The following is a 19,007-nucleotide window of genomic DNA, read 5'->3' on the forward strand; positions in this document are numbered from 1 at the left end:
CCAAAACCTGCCCGCTTCAACATGTGGCGCCTCTCCTTCGTCCAACGAAGCCGCCCATTATCCCCCTTAGCCATCACTCCATATTGGCAATTCTCAGCAGCCACAAAACATGTCCTCACCGGAGGGAAATGTCTCGGAGCTGCGTGCGCTGCTCAATCTCAGCGGCAGCCCCGAAGTCACACGATGACATGACATTTTCCATGTGACGTGGCGTGCTGCAAGGGCCGCGACTTTTGTCGTCCGCACGTTGGGGAACAAGGCTGACCCTGCTCGCGTATCCACGATCCTGGGGATTGATTGCAAGGCTCTGCCTGTATTCGAGCATGTTCACTTATGCATCTGAGCCTGTACTGTATTGCCGAGCAGAAACAAGGCTCAACAATAGCAGCAGTAATAAGTGGCATTTCCACATGGAGTCAACGTGCATCAGTCACACGAACGCATCCTTGACTGCCTCCATTGCATTAAACTACTTCCCTCAAGTGCTCCAGGGCTACGTTCTCGAATGCCGAGATTGACTCCCATATCCTCTGTATGCGTTTCAACACCTGACCAAAGTAAAATCAGCATCTAATATGCCTGCGGCTTCTTCCTGCCTAGCGCCACAGATATCGATCGTGACAGGTGACCAAAGGGGCTTCCAGAAGAAAAAAGATTGTTTCGTCCCGTTTTGACTCCATATTCATAATGCCCTTTAAGCGAGCTGGCCTCATTCAAACCCCCTGCTAGCACGGTGAGGTTATGTTATGGCCGACAGTTATCAGCGAGCTCCGCCGTGCGCTGGTGGCCTCCGACCGACGCCCAGGCGGCTGGGTCCCCGAGAAATGCCCTTCGTTTCTTCTTCTTCTTTCCATCAAACGCTAAAGACTCGTTGCCCAGGAGAAATTCCGAGGCGGAAACGCTCCCCGGCGCCATGACCCTAGCGGAATCGCGACGAAGCCCACCGCGATGGGTAGGGTGGATCCTGTCTCCAGGCAAACGTGCTCATCAGACAACAGAGCCTTGTCTAGATCCAGCTCGCTGGATGTAGTACGGAGCAGAATCAATAGGAGAAATTGCTTGTATAATGAATGGTACCAGAGTATAGTTCTTGTTTTTTTTTTTTTTTTGACATCACTCAAGGCTCAGATATTTGTGTAAATTGTACACCAAACATTGAATAAGACTGCAAAGCTAAGCCGAATCAGTGGCGTAAAGAAGCCCGTGCCCTGAAGAAACATTAAAGACATGGATCTTGAAGAAGGGGGAGGAGAAACGTGCTACAGTACGGTACCGTTGCTTACTGTTACTGCTAATCCCCGAATGAGTGTAGCTGCCTTGGAACTCGCTTTGTTGGTTTTGAAACAACCACATTGGCAGGCCGGCTCTTGTTGCCGCCCCCTTGATGGGCATTGTCTGTAAAGAGCTGATGCATGCTCGGGGTTGGGGTACGCATGAATCGCAACCCACAACGGTGCAGATGCAGATGGGGAGGAAAACAAGGTTGAGACAAAAGTAAACGTTGGCATTTCTCCGGCTCCATCTATCAGCTCAAGATGCGGCGAGGCGAACGCGGCGATACCGTCGGATATGCAGCTGGCGCATTGCCGTGCTCCGTAATCCTGCTCCGTGCTGTATGGCGACAGGAACAACGATGCTCGTTTTGATGAGGCTGACTCGCGATCAATCGCAGAGCCATGAGCGCGAGTCTGAATGACAGGTCGTCAGTCCACCATTGGACGTTGTATGTGCTTGTCCGAGTACGACTCGTTAAAATTGGCGGCAAATTTGCTCCAACCGCTAGCAGCACTCATGAGCTACTGCTAATTGTTTCATTTGATGGACGGCTGGGCAAAACCACTATTCCCAAAAACTGGTAACCAACCACAGGCCTTGCTTATTGCCTCTCATCTCACCAGCGGAAGGGCTTCCGGAACAAGGGTCAATAACCAAGCCATACCACTTGTGCCAGTATGCACTAGCAACGCTATTCGTTACGAATGCTCCTTCATAGTCGTAGGTTGCATTCGGGCGGGAGCTGAATCGCAAGCCGATGATGCTACTCTGTTATCGCCTTACGAGTATTACTATAAGCCGGGGTTGGATTTTGCCAAAGGCGACTGACAGGGTGCAACAGAGCTTCCGCTGAAGATTCTGCCAGGCGTAGCTATTTCCAAATCCACATGGCTGATCACAAGCAGTGGAGCATGCCGGGGGGTCTCTCAACGTTGAACGCGGCCTGGATGCAGAATGCACCGTGCATGTACCGCTCCATAGCATCCAGTATGGCGCAAATCATAAAAGTACAAGCTCCTGTGCGTTGGCATGAACGTGGTACGTGAGCATGTGTGCGTCTGGGCTCTCTGCCGCGGCCATGGAAGCTTTGCTGGAAGCTCAAAGACCTAACTGCGCCAGGTCTCCCGTTGCACGAGTAGGCGAGACCAGGATCAATCGTTGGGATTCCTTCAAGGGAATCAGCCCGGCGTATGGAAGATTGCCTAAAATGACCAAACCCAAAGTTCCTGTCAGGGTCTGTCTTCCCATCTAGGAAGCATTTGTGGGAGTGACATCTCAAGCTGTACGAGTACATTGTAGCCCATACTGTGTCTTGTTAGAGGCCCGTTAATAGTATCACCATGCGCGTGTATCTTTCGCTCGCAATGGCGCACGAAGCACATGCATGCCTGTACCGCGGCTATAGAAGAGGCACGGCACTAAGATGGCACACGATGGATGCCGCTCGGCCGGTGGACAGACTGGCAGTTTCTTGCCAAAGAAAGAAATTTTCTGTTTCAGAATCATACTGCTGCCTTCTCATTGCTCATCTGAATCGTAGACTCCCCTTCCCCGGCGGCACTAACCCATGGCAATAACGGATGTCTTCCGGCCTGTGAAATGTGCTCCGCTACGTGTCAAGAGTAGAGCCGTGCCGGGGTTGTTCTGTCCTCCGTACGGACGGCACGAAGGCGACAGTTGGCCGAAGTTTGAGTGGAACGGACCGATCGTCGATGTGTGTACTTTGTATGCATCCCCCTGCCTTGTCGACGAGAGCAAGAGAGCCAAGGGCACCCCTGTGCTTCACCAAAGAGCCTCACACAACGGGTCAAGCGAAATTCGCACTGTCACCGGGTCCCCTTTGTTTCGAGAATGAACGGAGACTGTGGGGAATACCAATTTCGGAAAGGCGCATTCGCATTCTAGAAAGCTTCCACGGCACAACAGCATGCATAACGTCAGGGGGGAGACTTGGTTTCCGTTGCAGAGTTCTATCAAGGCCAGCCTTGCCGTTTGTCCTCTGCCTGGTACCCGAGAGGTACGTTTGATGCTCCTTAGAGAAGGAGAACCTTGAAAAGAAACGCATTCGTGACCCTTGGCATTGCAATGCACGTTGCACCTGGTACAAGCGGTACTTGTCCGGGTACTCCATACAGTCTGTACTGGTCTTGAGAATCAGTCATCCTCTTGAGTGCGAATCTTGTGTAACAGCAGCGGGTCTGAAGCACAAGGGATCCGGGGCCGTCGCAAAAGTGTAAATATTGTTGCAAGATAGCTCATAAAGCATTAAGCCGGCCAGCATAACAAACGCGGATGCTTGAATAAATCCGCAGTTTGCATGTTTGTCTGGCCCACAAGGCTCTCTGCTTTGCTCGAGACGGTCGGGAATTGTATGGAATCGCTCCGGGGCCCAATATTCCGGATGAGCAGTCTAGATCGGCCCACCGCCATACCTTTGTCAATAAAACGAATACATCGTGAGAGACCGATTCGATGCTCCGCCTAAACTTGGTGCTACTGCTCGCTCCGTGCCGCTGTACACAGAAGTCAGTGAGTAATTGTCGCTGCGCAGCTGGATGCGACCAACTTGGTAGCAAGCGTTCGATTCCGTTACATTCAACTAGCAACATCCAGATCCTTGGGACAATTTACTACAGGAGCGGGCCGAGTAGAATCTCCGAGGCTACCACTAGATAGGCGATGGACGGTCATATCCGTCCTGACGTTGCACAGTATGGAGTCGTGATGGCCGGCTATGGCTGGAGACAAACAAATGCTGCGGTGGTGCACCACTGGCACATGCATCTGGCCATGCTTTCAAGCCACTCGAGTTGCCATGCTGATTGATATCGTGGCTGGGGGTAGTACAGGCTTCTGTGGCCAGCTGTACGAGTATTGCATCAGCACCCTGGGCCTTGGACTCACCTTGGCTCGAAAATGATGCCACACTCACATCATGACTGACATCTAAGAGACCCATGGTGAACGTCGGCGAAACATATTTTTCTTTCTTTTTTTGCCTCGTCCGACGGGCAAATGCTTGTCAATGATCCCCTGGACTGGGCCTCCTATGTGATATCCCTTTTTTTTATCTCCTTATTGTCTCCGTAGATGCATGCAGGATACATGTATTCGGAGAAAGCCGACCTGGTATATGCATACTGACAAGCAGCAAGCACTCCCCTTATTGCCGGCATAGGGGTCCTCGGAACGATCTCTGCGTGAACCGAAGCCGGTAACCTGATTGATGACAAGCATGCACTGCACCGTCATGAAAGGCTGGCCACCCTGGAAAATGTTCTGCGGACTACTCCGTGGCATGGGCTCGGATGCTTTGCTGATGTTTGGCGGTGAAGCATAATTCTGCAGAATGGCGAGATGCTGTGTGTGGGGTTTTTTTCTCACATGGGCTGGCAGAAAAAGGCGGTGCACAATTGAAGGAAGGGGCGTAGATGGTGTAACCTGCCCACGATGTTTCCATGAGATCAACTATAGGGTACGAGTCTATATTAGGAAACCATGTTGAAGAATCGTAGCAAGATCGAGACATGCAGAGCAAGAGGTGGCTGCTGTTAGTTGTGCAACATCTCACTTGTCAACATCTTGTGTCATTTAGAGGCGCAGAAGCTGAGCATCAAGCTTCCAGCCGAGGTCTATACAATAATAGCACATGAAGTTATAAAAAAAGGTGTTAAACTACCAGACATTGAGAATGTCACCTGAATGCACTTCTCTGCATGTAACACGGCACATGTTCCGTACAAGCTGCACGTCGGTATTCCTTCCAATTGCTACCACAATAGTGGCGGGAATACGGGACGCTCCGAGCGAGTCAGGAGCCGAGAATCCTCCCCCAAACGGGGCAGCAAATCCCTCTCCAAGGGAGCTGAGAAAGGAGCACTAAAGGCACGAGGTGTCGTGCCTCTTGTCAGTTGCGGCTTAATGTGGCGCCGTGCTTCCATTCTTTTTGGTGCAAACACGGCGCCGCGGCTCAGGAACGGGTGCCCGAAGGAAGACGGCGTGGGTGCTTAGCACGGAGCTTGGAGGAGGCGTTTAGATGAAGACGCCACCCACTAAAGCCAGGAACATGTGAAACTTAGTACGCTTTGTCTGAATTTATTCCTGTTATTCTTTTCTTTTCATTTTATTTTATCATTTCTCGATACATTGATTTCAATTATTAGACATTTGGGTGCCGTGAGTCGCTTCCCGCTCTCTCCCGCTTCTCATCTAGACCTCTGGAAATTGGCCCGGAACCGCTCCCGCGGAACACGGGTCGAGACGTGGCGGCAAATCCAGAAAAAGGAAAAACGTACATAAAACAAGATTGACGGTTTGCAATGACTCGGGATCGGCGGGAGAAACGGTGTCACGACAAACAGGTAGGTAAATGACAACAACAACAAAAGTAGCAACAGTACGTACATAAGCTGTCGGCCTACCAGTATAAGCCGGACCATGTTCCTTGCAATTCGCCACCTTGCCGCCTCCATTGGATCAAAAAACAAAAAATGTCTTGCCATGCCTGTACCTATGCACAGGTCCGAGTACGCGGGCTGCTTAGCCGACTCAGGCTTTCCGCAGTACAGTAGCAAAAGCCTAAGAATAGGAGCAAACGGAGAACTCTCTGACCGAGAAAGATCGGCCTCGCCTTTACCTTTGCATTGACATCAATGCTGGCTTTGAAAGGGCCGCTGCTTGCTGTTGTGCTCCCCGGGAAGCTGGCCCGCTACGGCTTCTAGAAGATTTCTGCTGCAGCGGGACAAGAGAAGAAGCTACCGTTTCGGGTAGATGCGCTACTCCGAGTATCACCTAGCCTGCGAAATGGAATGGATTTCATTAGAAACCACAAGCCCCCGTAACCCAGCCAAAGGTCCAAAGCAATGATAAATTAGTTCCGTAACGGTACTAGCAGCGAGGTAAACATGCAAGGCGGGAAGAAGAAGGGAACTTAAAGTAGCGCCCTGGGCCATTTAATTGGGGTGTACGAGTACTTCTTTAACCCGGAGGCTGGATTTGGGAGCCGTACGGATATAGTCCACCGTGTACTGTGCTGCCGTCTCCCCGGGTCTTCCTTCATCATCCTAAGCCTGGCCTTCCTCCCTCGTCACCCACCTCGCCATCCTCTGACAAGCATCAAAGGCGAAGCGGCCGGAAAAAAAAAAGAAAGAAAAAAAAAACCTGATAAAAAGTGCCGCTATCCCTTTTCGCTCCCTGGGGCTTGTCTCACCGGCCTAGAGCTCCGGGGAGCTGATGCCGGCGCGACGGAAGGGCTCTGGAACAAGCAAAAAAAAAAAAAAGTGCGGCAGGCCGTGGAGCACAGAAGGACCCTGCATATGTACCCGCAGCGGAGGTACATGTACCGGCCCATGCAAGCTGCAGGTACAAGTACCGTCGTCGCCGGGCACGGTACCTTACCTTGATACTCCACTAATGAGGCTCTCCCAGGGCGCTGCAAAGTGCGGCGGCCTGCCAGATTTTCGCAGGAGGGCCAAACCAGGTACGCGGCGCCAGAATGCCTGCCTGCCTGCGCTGGCGAGGATGATGGATCGAGGGTCTTGAGATGAAATGACCACCTCGACACGCCACCGCGGCGGCCGGTTACGAGTACGCGAAGGCATAGAAGGTCAGAGAAACTGGGATTTTGTTTGGTTAGTGCAGAGCAGAACAGCACGAGTAGAGTCCTTGTACGCCTGATGTCTGTTCTGTATTACTGCAGTAGTGCACGAGTAATGATGCCAGAGGCACATGTCTGACGGCATAATCGCGCCCTCTTCTCTGACTGCATCATCATCATCATCATCGTCATGGCACACTCACACTTTCCATTAATAGAGCCCCGTTACCAATCGAAGGCACAGTATGTATGCATGTGTATGCATGTATGTAAGGTGCAGGTGTCCATAGTAGCTGAGGTATGCACATAGCACTGCTAGCCCTTTAGCTCCCCCTCGATACGAACCTGAAGCCATCTGCAGCGTTATTAGAGTTCGCGCCGGCCAGCAGCCAGCCCAGCGTTTTGGGTCCGGCTGGCATGGACGCCACTTGGAGCTCGCTAATTGATTGCCCAGGTGATGCTACAGCGCTGTTACAACTCCAAGTTCTGCTACAAGCACCGGTTCCAGGGCCTCAATGCCTGCCTGGAGCGCAATGGACTGTACTGTACAGTATGGGCGGCCGCAGTACCGCCGTGGATGTCTGGGCTGGTCTGGTCAAGTACTTGGCAGCATGTACTGTAAATCTTGGACCAGGAAATCCATGCTGGTACAATCGCCTCTTCGCTCTTACAGTACCTAAACGCAGCTAAACTGTCTTCCCATGTCTTGTCCTGGCCCCACCGCACCGCCGACATGGTTTGACAGGGGTTCGGCCGGCTCCACTGTTCCAGGAACGAGATGGATCATGGGTTTGCATTTGATTTCCTCGAGTGACAGCTGGAGCTGCCTGCCGCGGATGCAAGGTACGTACCTACTGTAGTGTACCGCACATGCTTGGGTGTAACTGTACCAAGGTAAGGTACCCGCACCCATGTCATGTACAGCAGTATTGTGTTTTGTACCCTCCCTCCTTTTTTTTTTCTTGCTCGTCCCCCGGACCGGGCCTATTCTTGCTATGGATGCTTTGGAACAACGTCTTTGCTTGGGATTCCGCTGCGAGTCAAGGTACCAGACCCTTTTGTGTTGTTTCCCTGTTCAAGGTTTTGTTTGCATCAAATGAAAGGAAAGAAGAAAAAAAAAAACAAGAGAACCTGTCTCTGTCGCAACTCAATACAAAAAGCTCCTGCTTTCTCCCTCCCTTCCCCCGATCTTCTCTCACTCCTTTCAATCCAACCACTCCTCATTCCTTGACTCGCAAAGCTCCCTCGCCGACTTACAAAAAGAAGCGTCAATCCTTTCGCCTTCTCCAACCCTTCGTCTCATCTCATCTCACTTACTTTTTGCTTTTTGTTACTGGTTCTTGTTAGCCTTGAGCCTCTCTCTCTTCCCACTTCCCAACCCACATCCAATCCCATCCTCCGGCCCCACCACAGCTCACGCTCACGCTCACTTTTCGTGGACCGAATACGGCACCCCATATCCACACAGTTTTTCGCACCAGTGTCAGGTACCCGTGTCTTTCTTAGCGGCGTATCCGATTTCCTTCGACTCTTGCGCTTGCTTCCGTTTAATTACGAGCTGCCGTCGTCAACAAGGGCCCCTATTCCGGCACGCTTCCAAAGAAGCTTTTAATTCCTCTCGTTTCCCGCTGTGTTTTTTCTGATCTGATCTGAATCGACCATCATCTCTTTTTTCCTTTGCCTTGTTCCACTCCTTCCTTTGCGCCGGCGTCCAAGAAAGACCAGTCCACTCCTTTGGCACTTAATCGAAAAATCCATCACTACCACCACTACTTAATCTAATAAGCCGTTTGGCATCTTCACGCTCTCTCACGCTCACGCTCAACACAACACTCGTCAATCATCTTTCTGACGACCAACTCAACGCTACATATTACTACATCTTTTTAATGTAAGATTCACACACTTGGCACTGCCTTGTTGCCTCTTCTCCCATCCATCTCCATCATCATCTCCATACTAACAAGCATCTTCTTATACAGACTCTAACCTCACGCTCCACCATCCAAAATGATTGCCGCCAGCTCCGAGATTTGCAACTTCGGCCGTGGTGCCTATGATACCACTGGCCTCCCCAAGCCTCCTCCTCCTCAGCCTCAGTAAATGGGGAATGCGACCTACCGGGATTCGACAATGTCTTCCAGCAACAAACGCATTAACGTCCTTCTTTTCCACTTCTTACTATTCACGCTCGAGGCTCTGTCGCAAGCGATGGAGCCTCATATAATCTTTTCATAATACTCTTAATTCGCACCCTCGTGGATTTACAATACGGGATTTCAAAAAGACATTCGCCGTCGACCAACGAAAGAACGCTTCGCAACGATTTGAACAAGGCTTTTCACACTCAAAATGTTCTCAGACCACCGGCGTGATCTGAGATTTGTTTTTCACACGGGATTTTATTTCGCACCAAAAAGAATGGCGTTCTACTTAGACGGACAGTTTCTGGGGATTCACTTGCCCATTTTTTCCTCTTCGGCGCAGAGCTTACCCTTGGCAAGGGCGAACATCTTGGAATGCGCGCCACGATCCTGGTTGTCTCGAATCTCATTCCCGCGATCGAGATGTCAATGTACAACGCCAAATTTTACATAATCAACTTCCAAGGGATATACTACTACTACGCTGGGGACCAGAAAACAAAAAGGATGGGATTTATTTTTTTCGGCTTCAAAACGGGATTTTTTGTTTTGTTTTTGCATATAGACTTGGCTTTCAGGACTCTTTAGTCCGAAATATTTGGGAAGATTTCTTTTTCAGTTTTTCGTTCTTGGTCGCTGGTCCCTTCGCGGGGATCGCACCAAATGCAGGCAACAAGCGAAGTGTGTGCGTCAAACACCAACAGCTCTTGTTGGGGAGAGACGCTTTAGCTTTCTTTCCTTCTTTTTCACAAAAATGTACAATGAGTTTTTTGGGGGCACAGAAAAATCTTTGAGGGGCTTTGGCCGTGTTGGCTTACGCACTGGTCCGAGCTGAAGATGCTACGGAGGATACCCCTTTTGACAACTCTCTAGATAGAAACATTATAGAATAGACTTGCTTCACAGCAAATATGTCATAACTTTTACAATCATTTTTGCCTTTTATCTCATGTGATTTTCTGTTTCGACAAGTATCATTTCATATGCTCATGAGTCCCTTCTCTTTTACTTATTTTTCTATCCCTACATACGATATACACAATCGCTTTCCGCGTCTCGGCATTAGACTGGATCAAGGCCCATGGCGCGAAAAAAGAAAAAGAAAAAAAATTGTGATGAGGGAGGCTAGAGAAGTCGAGATTCACGGCAACAAGGGAAAGCCAAGCGAGAAACAGATAGACGGTCACAGACAACGAATGGGCGGCTAACTGCTACAAAAATGTGATACACACTAGTTAAGAGAGGCCAAGGAGGGAGGAGGACCCGCGCGGCTGGGCTGCCTCTTGGTCATGTTTTTTTTCGTTTATCGCTTACTTTTCTTTCTTTTTTGGTGATTGTCTATTGGAGAGCTATCAGATGAATACGAATGCAGGGAAAGGATGGCGATGTGTTGTGTGTGTGCTATTGGATGGTTGGGCGCTTTTTCTCCATCTGGTTGGACAATATTGCCTCTAACTTGATGCCTAGCTTAGAGGTAGTCTTGCCATTAGTTTTCTCGTTTTTCCTTTTTTCTTCGTCTTCCTCCCAACGAAAAGAAAATTTCGCTAGCTTTTTGGGTTTGCTTTTTGCAAAATTCACAAATAGGACGGACTAAAGCTCCGGGATGGATCTGGGGAAAAAAGCACGGCTGCAGGACCTACTTTAGCGAGGAGGGAAGAGGAAGCTAAAGCAGGAAGTAAATGCACGATGCACGATAGATTGGGCTTGTGCGTGTGGGGCGCATATGTAGGTCTGATCTTTGGTGCATGCAGGAGATGATCGTGTTTTGTGTTTGATGTTTTTTTTCTTCCCGTGTTTCTGATAGGTGTTGCTTTTGTAGCATTGAGGCGCTTTTTTAGACGCTGGGGGCATATGCTGCCCCTGTTTGTGATGCATCGTGGACCTTACATCCAATAGAGAGCATCATGATCACATCGACGATATTTGTTGGTGAGAAGAATGCCCGTTTGATGTTGGTTAGTGCCGGCAAAAGCTGCAATTTACCGATGCTGTGGATTATAAGCGTTGAATACGAAGCACAGGCATCATGATCATTGAAGTAAACGCATTGACTTTTGGCTACCAATGCCTCAGAACTAACGTGAATAAATGAATGCACGGGACAAAGGCAACCTGAAGGTTAGAAGGCAATATCAAGAGTCGGCTAATACTGTACGACCAAGCACATCCAAGCAAGTACCTTGGCGTATAAACTTGACCAAAAGTTTCTCTCGAGTTTACCTTGTGCTACCCGCATCGGCACACCAGAAGCGTACCTTCTCTCTTTCGTCATTGGACCGTTGGACAGGGAGTGGCCAAAAGACGGAAGGTGAGACATGATGGCTCACATTATGACAAAACTCTCTTCCCGTTTTCTCTCTTTTCTTTTTCCTTTTTCCTTTTTCTTTTTAACGCTTGAACATGTATGTTCCACCTTTCGCCAGACGGCTCGGACTGCAGGACCGCATAGCCGCTTCACGCCACTGGCCCGACAATCCTTGTCGCACAATCGAGAAAGAGAAAAAAAAAGAGGCGAGACGAGACACTTGGTTTGATCCAGCTCGGGCGTATCAGATGGCTTCGCTTATGCATCGGACCTCGCCAACCGTTGGAAGGAGGAAAAAAAAAAAAACAAATCACGGGCGGCCTCTAATCCTCTTTTTGCCTCTGTATCGAAATCCATGATTCACCAACAGCCTAGAACTCGTCCATCTAATGATGTGTTGGGCGCACCGAGGACAGCAGGAGTACAAGCAGGACAACGTTGGTCTAAGCTACACACACCCCTGGCAGTCCTAAACGGAAGCAGTGCGTCCGTTGACGCTTCTGGTTGGACAGGACACTTGTAGATACGTGACGACGCCTCCAGGCCGAGCTTCTGTGCCTCAGGGCTCCGATATGTGCCGCGTTACACGGGGCACGGGACAGAGCCGGGCACAAGACATCTACAACGTTGCTACTACTACAAGTATACTCGTACAAGTACCATTACAAGTACTCATTTCAACATCCCTGGAGATTCGACCGAGGCAGTCAGGTCAGGCTCCCCGGCAGCTTCATACACCAGTAAGCTTGGGATAAACATCGCTAGCACGTTGGTTGTCAGCCCACAGGTACTGTGTGTACTCGTAATCAGCCGTGTCAATCCCAAAGGAGCAACTCACGTTCGTCGCTGGAGCGGCATCTCCCTCCGAACCCTCTCTAGCTCATCAAGGTCAATGTCTGCGAAGCCAATCTCCTCGACGGCCCCATCTTCCGCGTTGCCATCGGCGTCTGATACACCCTTGAGGCACACCAGGACCTTGCCCCATGGATCGACAACCATGCTGCGGCCATAGCTAGCCCGCTTCTCGTTGTGCCGGCCAACCTGAGCCGCCGCCACAATGTAGCTCTGCGTCTCAATGGCGCGAGCGCGGAGCAACGTCTCCCAGTGCGCCTCTCCCGTCCGCAGCGTGAATGCGCTGGGATAGGTGATGATCTGTGCCGGACGGGTGGCCCAGGGGCTGCCGCTGCCTGGCTGGGCGAGGGCGAGGGCTGTTTCTGGGAATCGCAAGTCGAAGCAGATTAGACTGCCTATCCTGCCGACGGGGGAGTCAAACGGCGGCGTGAATCTAGAGCCCGGCTGGACGGTTGCGCTCTCCCGGAGGGTCCCGTAATCAAAGACATGCAGCTTGTCGTACGTGGCCGCGTCTTCAATACCACCATCGGCGTTGATATACAGGGCCCGGTTCAGGATCTTTTGGGCTGGCTGGCCGGCCTCTTGGCCCACTACGGTGTCGTGGATGCCGACATGGACGGCAATGGAGTGGGCCTTGGCAGCGGCACGGAGACCTTGGACGAACGGAGACGACGCTTGTGGAACGGCCAAGTCTAGCGAAGCTCGGGCATTGACAGCAATGTAATCGGATGCTTCTGGGAGGAAGAGAACCTGATGGCATTTGACCGTCAGTTGCTTTCGCTCAACGTACAAGGGGTGAGAGGCAAGGCAGCTAGGGGATGAGCAGCCGGGTCGGGTGAAGAGAGGTCATCTGCGAGGGGAATGAACATGACGCGACGATGAAAGTTTATCAGTTCTGTGAGACACGGCTCAGGCCAGCAGCAATCTCCCAGGGCTGAAAGGTCCATGGGCTGTGTGATTGTGATGAAGACGTGCTGAGACAGCTGTGCGTTCTCACTTGAGACGACAAGCTCCATAAGAGGGTGCATTCCTCGCTTCCCAGAGACAACCCATTATAGGCCATCTTGCGATCGCAAACAGAGTCTCATAAGGCGTCTCATCTCACGGTAGGAGGTGAAATATGCTGTAAACAAAGGGAGCACCAGTGGTCCAGGTAGCTACTGTAGGGGCAGGGAGACGGAGAAGAGGGCATACTTGAGCTCCACCAAGTGCCGCCTTGGCAACCAGTCTCACACACTGGTTTAGATTTGCCGTGATTGAGCCAGTGGAGCAAATCTGGCCGATTGCCTGAGTGTGAAAGAAAGAGTGTTAGCACAAGTTGTGGTGATGATGGTGATGGTGATGTTGATGGTAGAACTAGGTGGTTTTGGGTGTAAGACGCATTGAACCTACTGCAATGGCCATGACTGATGGCTTAGTACTGCTAGGTAGCTACACCGGGTACAAGCAAAAATATCAGGCTGCTGTACTCGAGTACCTGAGGCTGGTTGTCGCTTGCTGGTTGATTTGGCAATGTTGAAACCACTTCAAAACGTTGCAAGTATTCACTCAACAAGACTCACTCATGCTCGTGCAGATGCGAAACCTCATTGGCGCGATCCCGCCGCAGCATTGCATAATCGAGGCATTTGTGTTTCCAATGGTATGGACGGAGTATGGACCACTCACTACTACGCAATTACTAACCGCTAACAAGCACCGGGTCAATGCGATTGATCCATTAACAAATTGAGCGTTTCATCTACTAAAGAAGAGAAGAACTGGATAATGATTGAATTATTTACATAGCCATTTCTTTTGATGCTTCTTCTTCTTCTTCTTCAAATACCCCGGTCAGTGCATACAAATCACTGTACTGTGACTGTGTCATGCATGGCAGGATTCCGTCTCCGCCACTGATACGCGGCCTGATGGACAGATAGCAAAAGCTTATGTCTCTCCGCTTGCATCAGCATTTTGCTTTTGTGCAACCCAACTGCGGAGCTTCTGGCAGGACTGCGCAACTTTGCTGTCCAGCAGGGCCATGTGAGATTGAGAGCTGCTGGAAGTCTCTTTGTTTCGTGATTCTTCTTGTCCTTGGACGCCAATCGCTTCGCTTCACCCCACGTCATACCGAGAGGGAGCTATTCATCTAGACTCAGATCTGACAGACAGACACAGACTGCCACCATGTCATCTCTCCAGCGCTTGTTGCTTCACCTTGTCTTCCTTCTGGCCACTGTTTCAGCCGCGCCATCGCAGTACTGTCTCTTTGGCCTTCCGCGCGATGAAATCGACTTCTGCATGGCCGTGTCGCTCTATCACAACCACTCGACATCAGCTCACGATGTCTATCTCTCACTGGCCGTGAGACGATCTGCCACCCAGTCCAATGGCACCTCTCTCGGGTGGACCGCTATCGGCACAGGCCCCAAGATGGCCGGATCTCTCATGTTCGTCCTCTATGGCGATCCCGAGGCGTCCGAGGCCAAGCCGACGTTGAGCGTGCGAACCGTCAAGGCCGGCCACTCTCGACCAGCGCAGGTTACCCAGCAAGACACTGGAAAGCAGCTCGACGTTCGCATCTCGGAGGCGACCTGGAAAAAGGCTGAGGATGACTTGTATGTGGCCACTGCGTCTATTGTCTGCTACGCCTGCTCTGAGTGGATGGGAACGGAAATCTCGCCCGAGTCGGTCTCGCAGCCGTGGATCTGGGCGTGGAACAAGCAGCAGGACATGAAGGCTTTTGCGCCCGACCAGCAGCTTGAAGCGCACTCTATGGTGGATGGCTATGGTTACTTTTATGTCGACATGAAGGCGGCCACCTCGCACCACTCTGATGGCTTCCCGACTTTTAACGTGACCGGCGAGGATTCCAATATTGGCACCTCTGATCGGCCCATTAAGGAAGTGAAAACGGGGCTGTGGCAGAAGCTTTTGTCTCGGCCTCTTGCCCATCTTCACGGCTTCTTCATGATGACCGCCTTCTTGCTGCTGTTCCCTGTCGGAGCCGTGGCAATTCGCTCAGGTTCTGAAAAATCGTTCAAATACCACTGGGTCATCCAGGCCTCGGCCATGGTATCTGCCCTCTGCGGCGCCATCGTGGCCATTGTGATGAGCGACAGGGTGTTTGGTTCCCCTCACCAAATCGCCGGTGTCGTCATTGTCTCACTCCTGCTGGTGCAGGCCGTGCTCGGCTGGCGACACCACGTCGACTTCATTCGCATCTTCCGCCGCACCTGGATCTCCTACGCTCACATCTCTCTCGGCTTCGTGATCCTGGTGAGCGGCTGGGCCAACGTCATTGGCGGCCTGGTGCTGTACGGCTTCAGCAAGTTTGGCATCGCCATGCTTGCCCTCTTCATCCTGCTGGAGGCCGCGGGCGTGGGGGCCTGGTCGTTTCTGGCCAGACGCCGCTCCATGGCAAGGGGCACGCTTCATAAAGAGACGCCGGAGTCTTCAGCGGCGTATTTCGCCTTGGAGGATATTCCTGAGAGCGATGAGGAGGATGACGCGGCGGAGGAGAGGGGGCTTATGCAGAAGCGGAATGATTAAATGAGTAAAATGTGCTAAAAAGAGAAAAAAAGGGAATATGAGGGCTTTGTTCGTGCATTTGGAGTTGCGGTGATTTTTATTTAGTTGAATTAAACATTTACGAGCCATAATAATCCAAGTGTTGTCTCGTTTATTCTCAACCATCTGGGATTTGACACACAAGCACTTGGGGAGCCCTCATCTCATCTCATCTCGTTCACACATGCAAGCACATAGAAACCAAGCACACATCTCAAAAGCAAAACTCTCTTTCATACTCCGTCTATTTGTCCTCACGCTTGCCACTGTCAAACTTAAACTGATGCGCATTCCACCATCTGTGAACCATTTTTCTCGTTCCTATATAGTTCCCTTCTCGGAGAGAACCCCCCTGGCATAGAGAGAAAAGAAAACCCTCTTGTAGAAAAAAACCCAACCTTTAAAGCTCGTGGAGAAAAAAAAAAGTGAGAAGGATTTTAGAAAACAGAGGCCAACAAAAGAGGATAGCTTCCTAGCTGTTTCATAAAAAGCTCTTTCAAATAGAGAAAAGCTGAGCCTAGCTTTTCCTCCCCATCCTCCTGCGACCTCTCTCTCTCTCTTGTATGGCAAATCGAAATCGAATACGAATCAACGATTTACCAGCATTGCTTAGTAAAAAAAAAAAAACAATGGGAGAGAAGACACCGCAAAGAAGAATAGTAGAGCCTACCGGATTCTGCGATATGCCATTTCATCTCTTGTATTTCTCTCCCTAGACCCTTCCCCCCCTGTAGAATTTTCCCTCCTATATTTGGTGCCTATAACATAAAACGCCCTGCTGAACCGAAAACCTTGCTCAGGGAAAAACAGAAATGAGGAGAGAAAGAAGCAGGAAAAAAAAAAGAAAAAAAAAAGAGGAGGCAGAAAGAGTCTGCACACATAGCGCATGGTATCTCAACTATGACTGAGCCCGCCCATTGGTTCTGATATCCCTTTCCATCCCCCAAAAGTCCCCGCCATTCATCATTAATTATTTAGGGTTCGAATTGTCCAAGTTTATATAAGCGTGTTGCAACGCCTTGGCCTCCCGGCCGTCTCTCTCCAGCACGGTGATCCAGTCACGAAGCTGAATGTTCTTCCCTTTTTCTTTGTCTTCCCGCCACGTGCCCAGTCTATTTCGTCCTTCAGTCGTCAATGCCATGTTGCCGGGGGATGGAGCTCCGGGAACGCCGTTCGGGCCTTTGCCTGGTCCTGGGGCAGCCCGTGTCGGGGTACTAGCACCGCTTCCTCCTCGGCCAACATTCATCCAGTCATACGTCTTGCCCGACTTCTTCTTGCCAAAGAGGCTACCTTTGCCTCCCAAGCCCGCAAACATGCTACTCGTGATGTTCTGGTTCGCATGGCTGCTAGCTTCAGCCGCCTTCATGGCTTGTGTCTTCTTCAACTCCTTCTTCGTCATTGCCTTTTCCGACTCTGGAGCTACGGAACCGGGCGTACCGGGTGCGACGCTCCCTGCTCGTGAGGCTGAAGCTGCTGAGTCGCCCAAGCCTTCTTTACGCATCTGCCGTCTCCGCAACCGAGCCTCTTCCCATTCACGCTCTTGCCGGGCCAAATCTCTCATTGTCAATGTTGCGTAAGAGGCGATTTTAGGCAACTTGGCTGGTGGCTGTTTGACAGCCGTGTCATTTGTGTCGGCAGGACCTGTGAGGTGTGAGCGGATGATTCATGCAAAGCAAACATTCAAATCAACATCAAGCTTACGCTTCAACGGACTGGTACCCTGCCCGGCTTCAGTACCAGCACCGGTTCCAGCTACAGCTCCGTTCGCATCGCCGTCCTTTTCCACAATGGGTTCTAATGGCTCTGCATTCATTGGAGCAGCAGCGGCTGCCCACTCCGGAGGTATATCTCCATGAGACGTCTTTTGCCGTGTTCTCGCCACCACATTTGCGTCCTCAACCAACTCACGTACTCTCTGCTTCGTTGCTATCGACATCAGCGCAAGCTGATCGACCAGAAAGGCGTCATGCGGAATAAAGGACCCGCTAGTCTCCACCAAGGTGCCATCCGGACCTGTACTTGTCTTGACTGTTACTTTGGGTGCTGCAAAGTTCTCAGGCAACTTCATCTTTCCCATAGATGGGACGTTGTTCTTGAGCTCTAGATTAAGACCAAGATGATGCTCGCGAGCAATCTTCTCTGCTCGGCGATGCAGTAATGCGACAAGCAGAAAGGGATCGTTGATCTCCTGGGTTCTCTGCACAGCAAGTCGCATTGTTGATTCTTGCCACGCCTGCTCAGCTGCCTGAGCAGTATACTGCTTCTGTGCCAAGTCGGTAGGCTGGGCAGGCTGGTTAGCGGGACCGGCACCGTAGAAGCTGGACTTGGAACCCGGTGCATAGTGGGCGAATCCTGTTCTGGCTTCAGGCGTTCCCTCGAGAGCATTTGAATAGAGGTCTGCCATGTACTGCTCTTCTGCGCGAAGGTCGATTCCCGTACCAGCTAATGAATCCGTCACATCATACTCGTAGTCTTTCGTTGGTCTCTCTGCTGGTTTCTGGGGAGGCCCCATGATCCCGGGAGTCTGTAATAGTGGAGCTGCATGTTGCTGCATTTGCTGCATTTGCTGAATCGGTTGCATGGGCTGCATGGGCTGCATCGTTGCATTTGTATACTGCTGGGGCATTGGTATCGGGGACGGCAAAGGCACTGGTGTCTGCACATGCCCTGGTGTCTGTACCTGTCCTGGCGTATGTACCTGTCCTGGCGTATGTACCTGTCCTGGTGTAGGCACCTGCATTGGTGTTGGCATCGGAATTTGCATCGGCATCTGTCCTTGCGCTGGCGCTTGCTGGGGAGTGTGCATGACGGGCGTGGAGACTGTTGGCGAGGCGGTTGGAAGACTCAGTCCTTGAGGAGGCGGAGGATGGCCGTTTGTGTACTGCATGGCATATCCGGCCTGCACAGGTGGCGTTGGTGCTTGAGGATACGTTGGCGATCCGGCCGCAGTGGGAGGAGTAGCCACGGGGACTGGGCTCATTGTGTAAGTCGAGGCAGCGTAAGGCGATCCAGGCTGTGATCCAGGTCCGTCGGTTCGAACTCGTTTGTTGGGAGGCAGCGCAAAGCCCGAGTGTGATGTCGCGGGAGATGGGCTTGGCTGCGGAGGCGAAAATGCCCGCGGCGGAATCTGGGGCGAAGGTTGTGGTTGCGCCATATCGTCTACAACTTCTTCGACACTAGAAGGCAAGCGAGTGGGCCAGCGGTGGCAGATTCGAACAAACTGAGAACAAACTGAACGGCGAGCAAACGACAGCCGGGGCGAGCGATTGCGGCAATCGAGGCT

At 51.3% G+C, this 19,007-nt stretch overlaps 4 protein-coding genes across 4 annotated transcripts; 1 reads left to right on the forward strand and 3 right to left on the reverse strand.

The window, feature by feature from the left end:
* Nucleotides 1-1,199: 1,199 nt before the first annotated feature.
* V8C40DRAFT_81832 (uncharacterized protein) lies at nucleotides 1,200-1,663 on the reverse strand. Its single transcript, XM_083223474.1, has one exon. It carries the CDS (start codon nucleotides 1,506-1,508, stop codon nucleotides 1,260-1,262), a length of 249 nt encoding a protein of 82 aa, XP_083069621.1. The 5' UTR covers nucleotides 1,509-1,663; the 3' UTR covers nucleotides 1,200-1,259.
* A 10,029-nt stretch (nucleotides 1,664-11,692) lies between these two features.
* Nucleotides 11,693-13,793, reverse strand: V8C40DRAFT_81883 (carbon-nitrogen hydrolase). The gene is made up of 4 exons (XM_083223476.1): nucleotides 13,565-13,793; nucleotides 13,367-13,459; nucleotides 12,159-12,922; nucleotides 11,693-12,081 (listed from the first exon to the last, which is right to left on the reverse strand). The coding sequence occupies exons 1-4, from the start codon at nucleotides 13,574-13,576 to the stop codon at nucleotides 12,051-12,053; spliced, it is 900 nt and encodes a 299-aa protein (XP_083069622.1). The 5' UTR covers nucleotides 13,577-13,793; the 3' UTR covers nucleotides 11,693-12,050.
* On the forward strand, nucleotides 13,719-15,961 carry V8C40DRAFT_254233 (cytochrome and DOMON domain-containing protein). The gene is made up of 2 exons (XM_083217775.1): nucleotides 13,719-13,814; nucleotides 13,869-15,961. The coding sequence occupies exon 2, from the start codon at nucleotides 14,342-14,344 to the stop codon at nucleotides 15,704-15,706; it is 1,365 nt and encodes a 454-aa protein (XP_083069623.1). The 5' UTR covers nucleotides 13,719-13,814; nucleotides 13,869-14,341; the 3' UTR covers nucleotides 15,707-15,961.
* V8C40DRAFT_81874 (uncharacterized protein) lies at nucleotides 15,945-18,996 on the reverse strand. The gene is made up of 2 exons (XM_083223475.1): nucleotides 17,426-18,996; nucleotides 15,945-17,365 (listed from the first exon to the last, which is right to left on the reverse strand). The coding sequence occupies exons 1-2, from the start codon at nucleotides 18,876-18,878 to the stop codon at nucleotides 16,695-16,697; spliced, it is 2,124 nt and encodes a 707-aa protein (XP_083069624.1). The 5' UTR covers nucleotides 18,879-18,996; the 3' UTR covers nucleotides 15,945-16,694.
* Between the last annotated feature and the right edge of the window lie 11 nt (nucleotides 18,997-19,007).

Source organism: Trichoderma camerunense (genome assembly GCF_050948025.1).
Source record: "Trichoderma camerunense strain CBS 138272 chromosome Unknown V8C40scaffold_18, whole genome shotgun sequence".
Taxonomy (NCBI): Eukaryota; Fungi; Ascomycota; class Sordariomycetes; order Hypocreales; family Hypocreaceae; genus Trichoderma; species Trichoderma camerunense.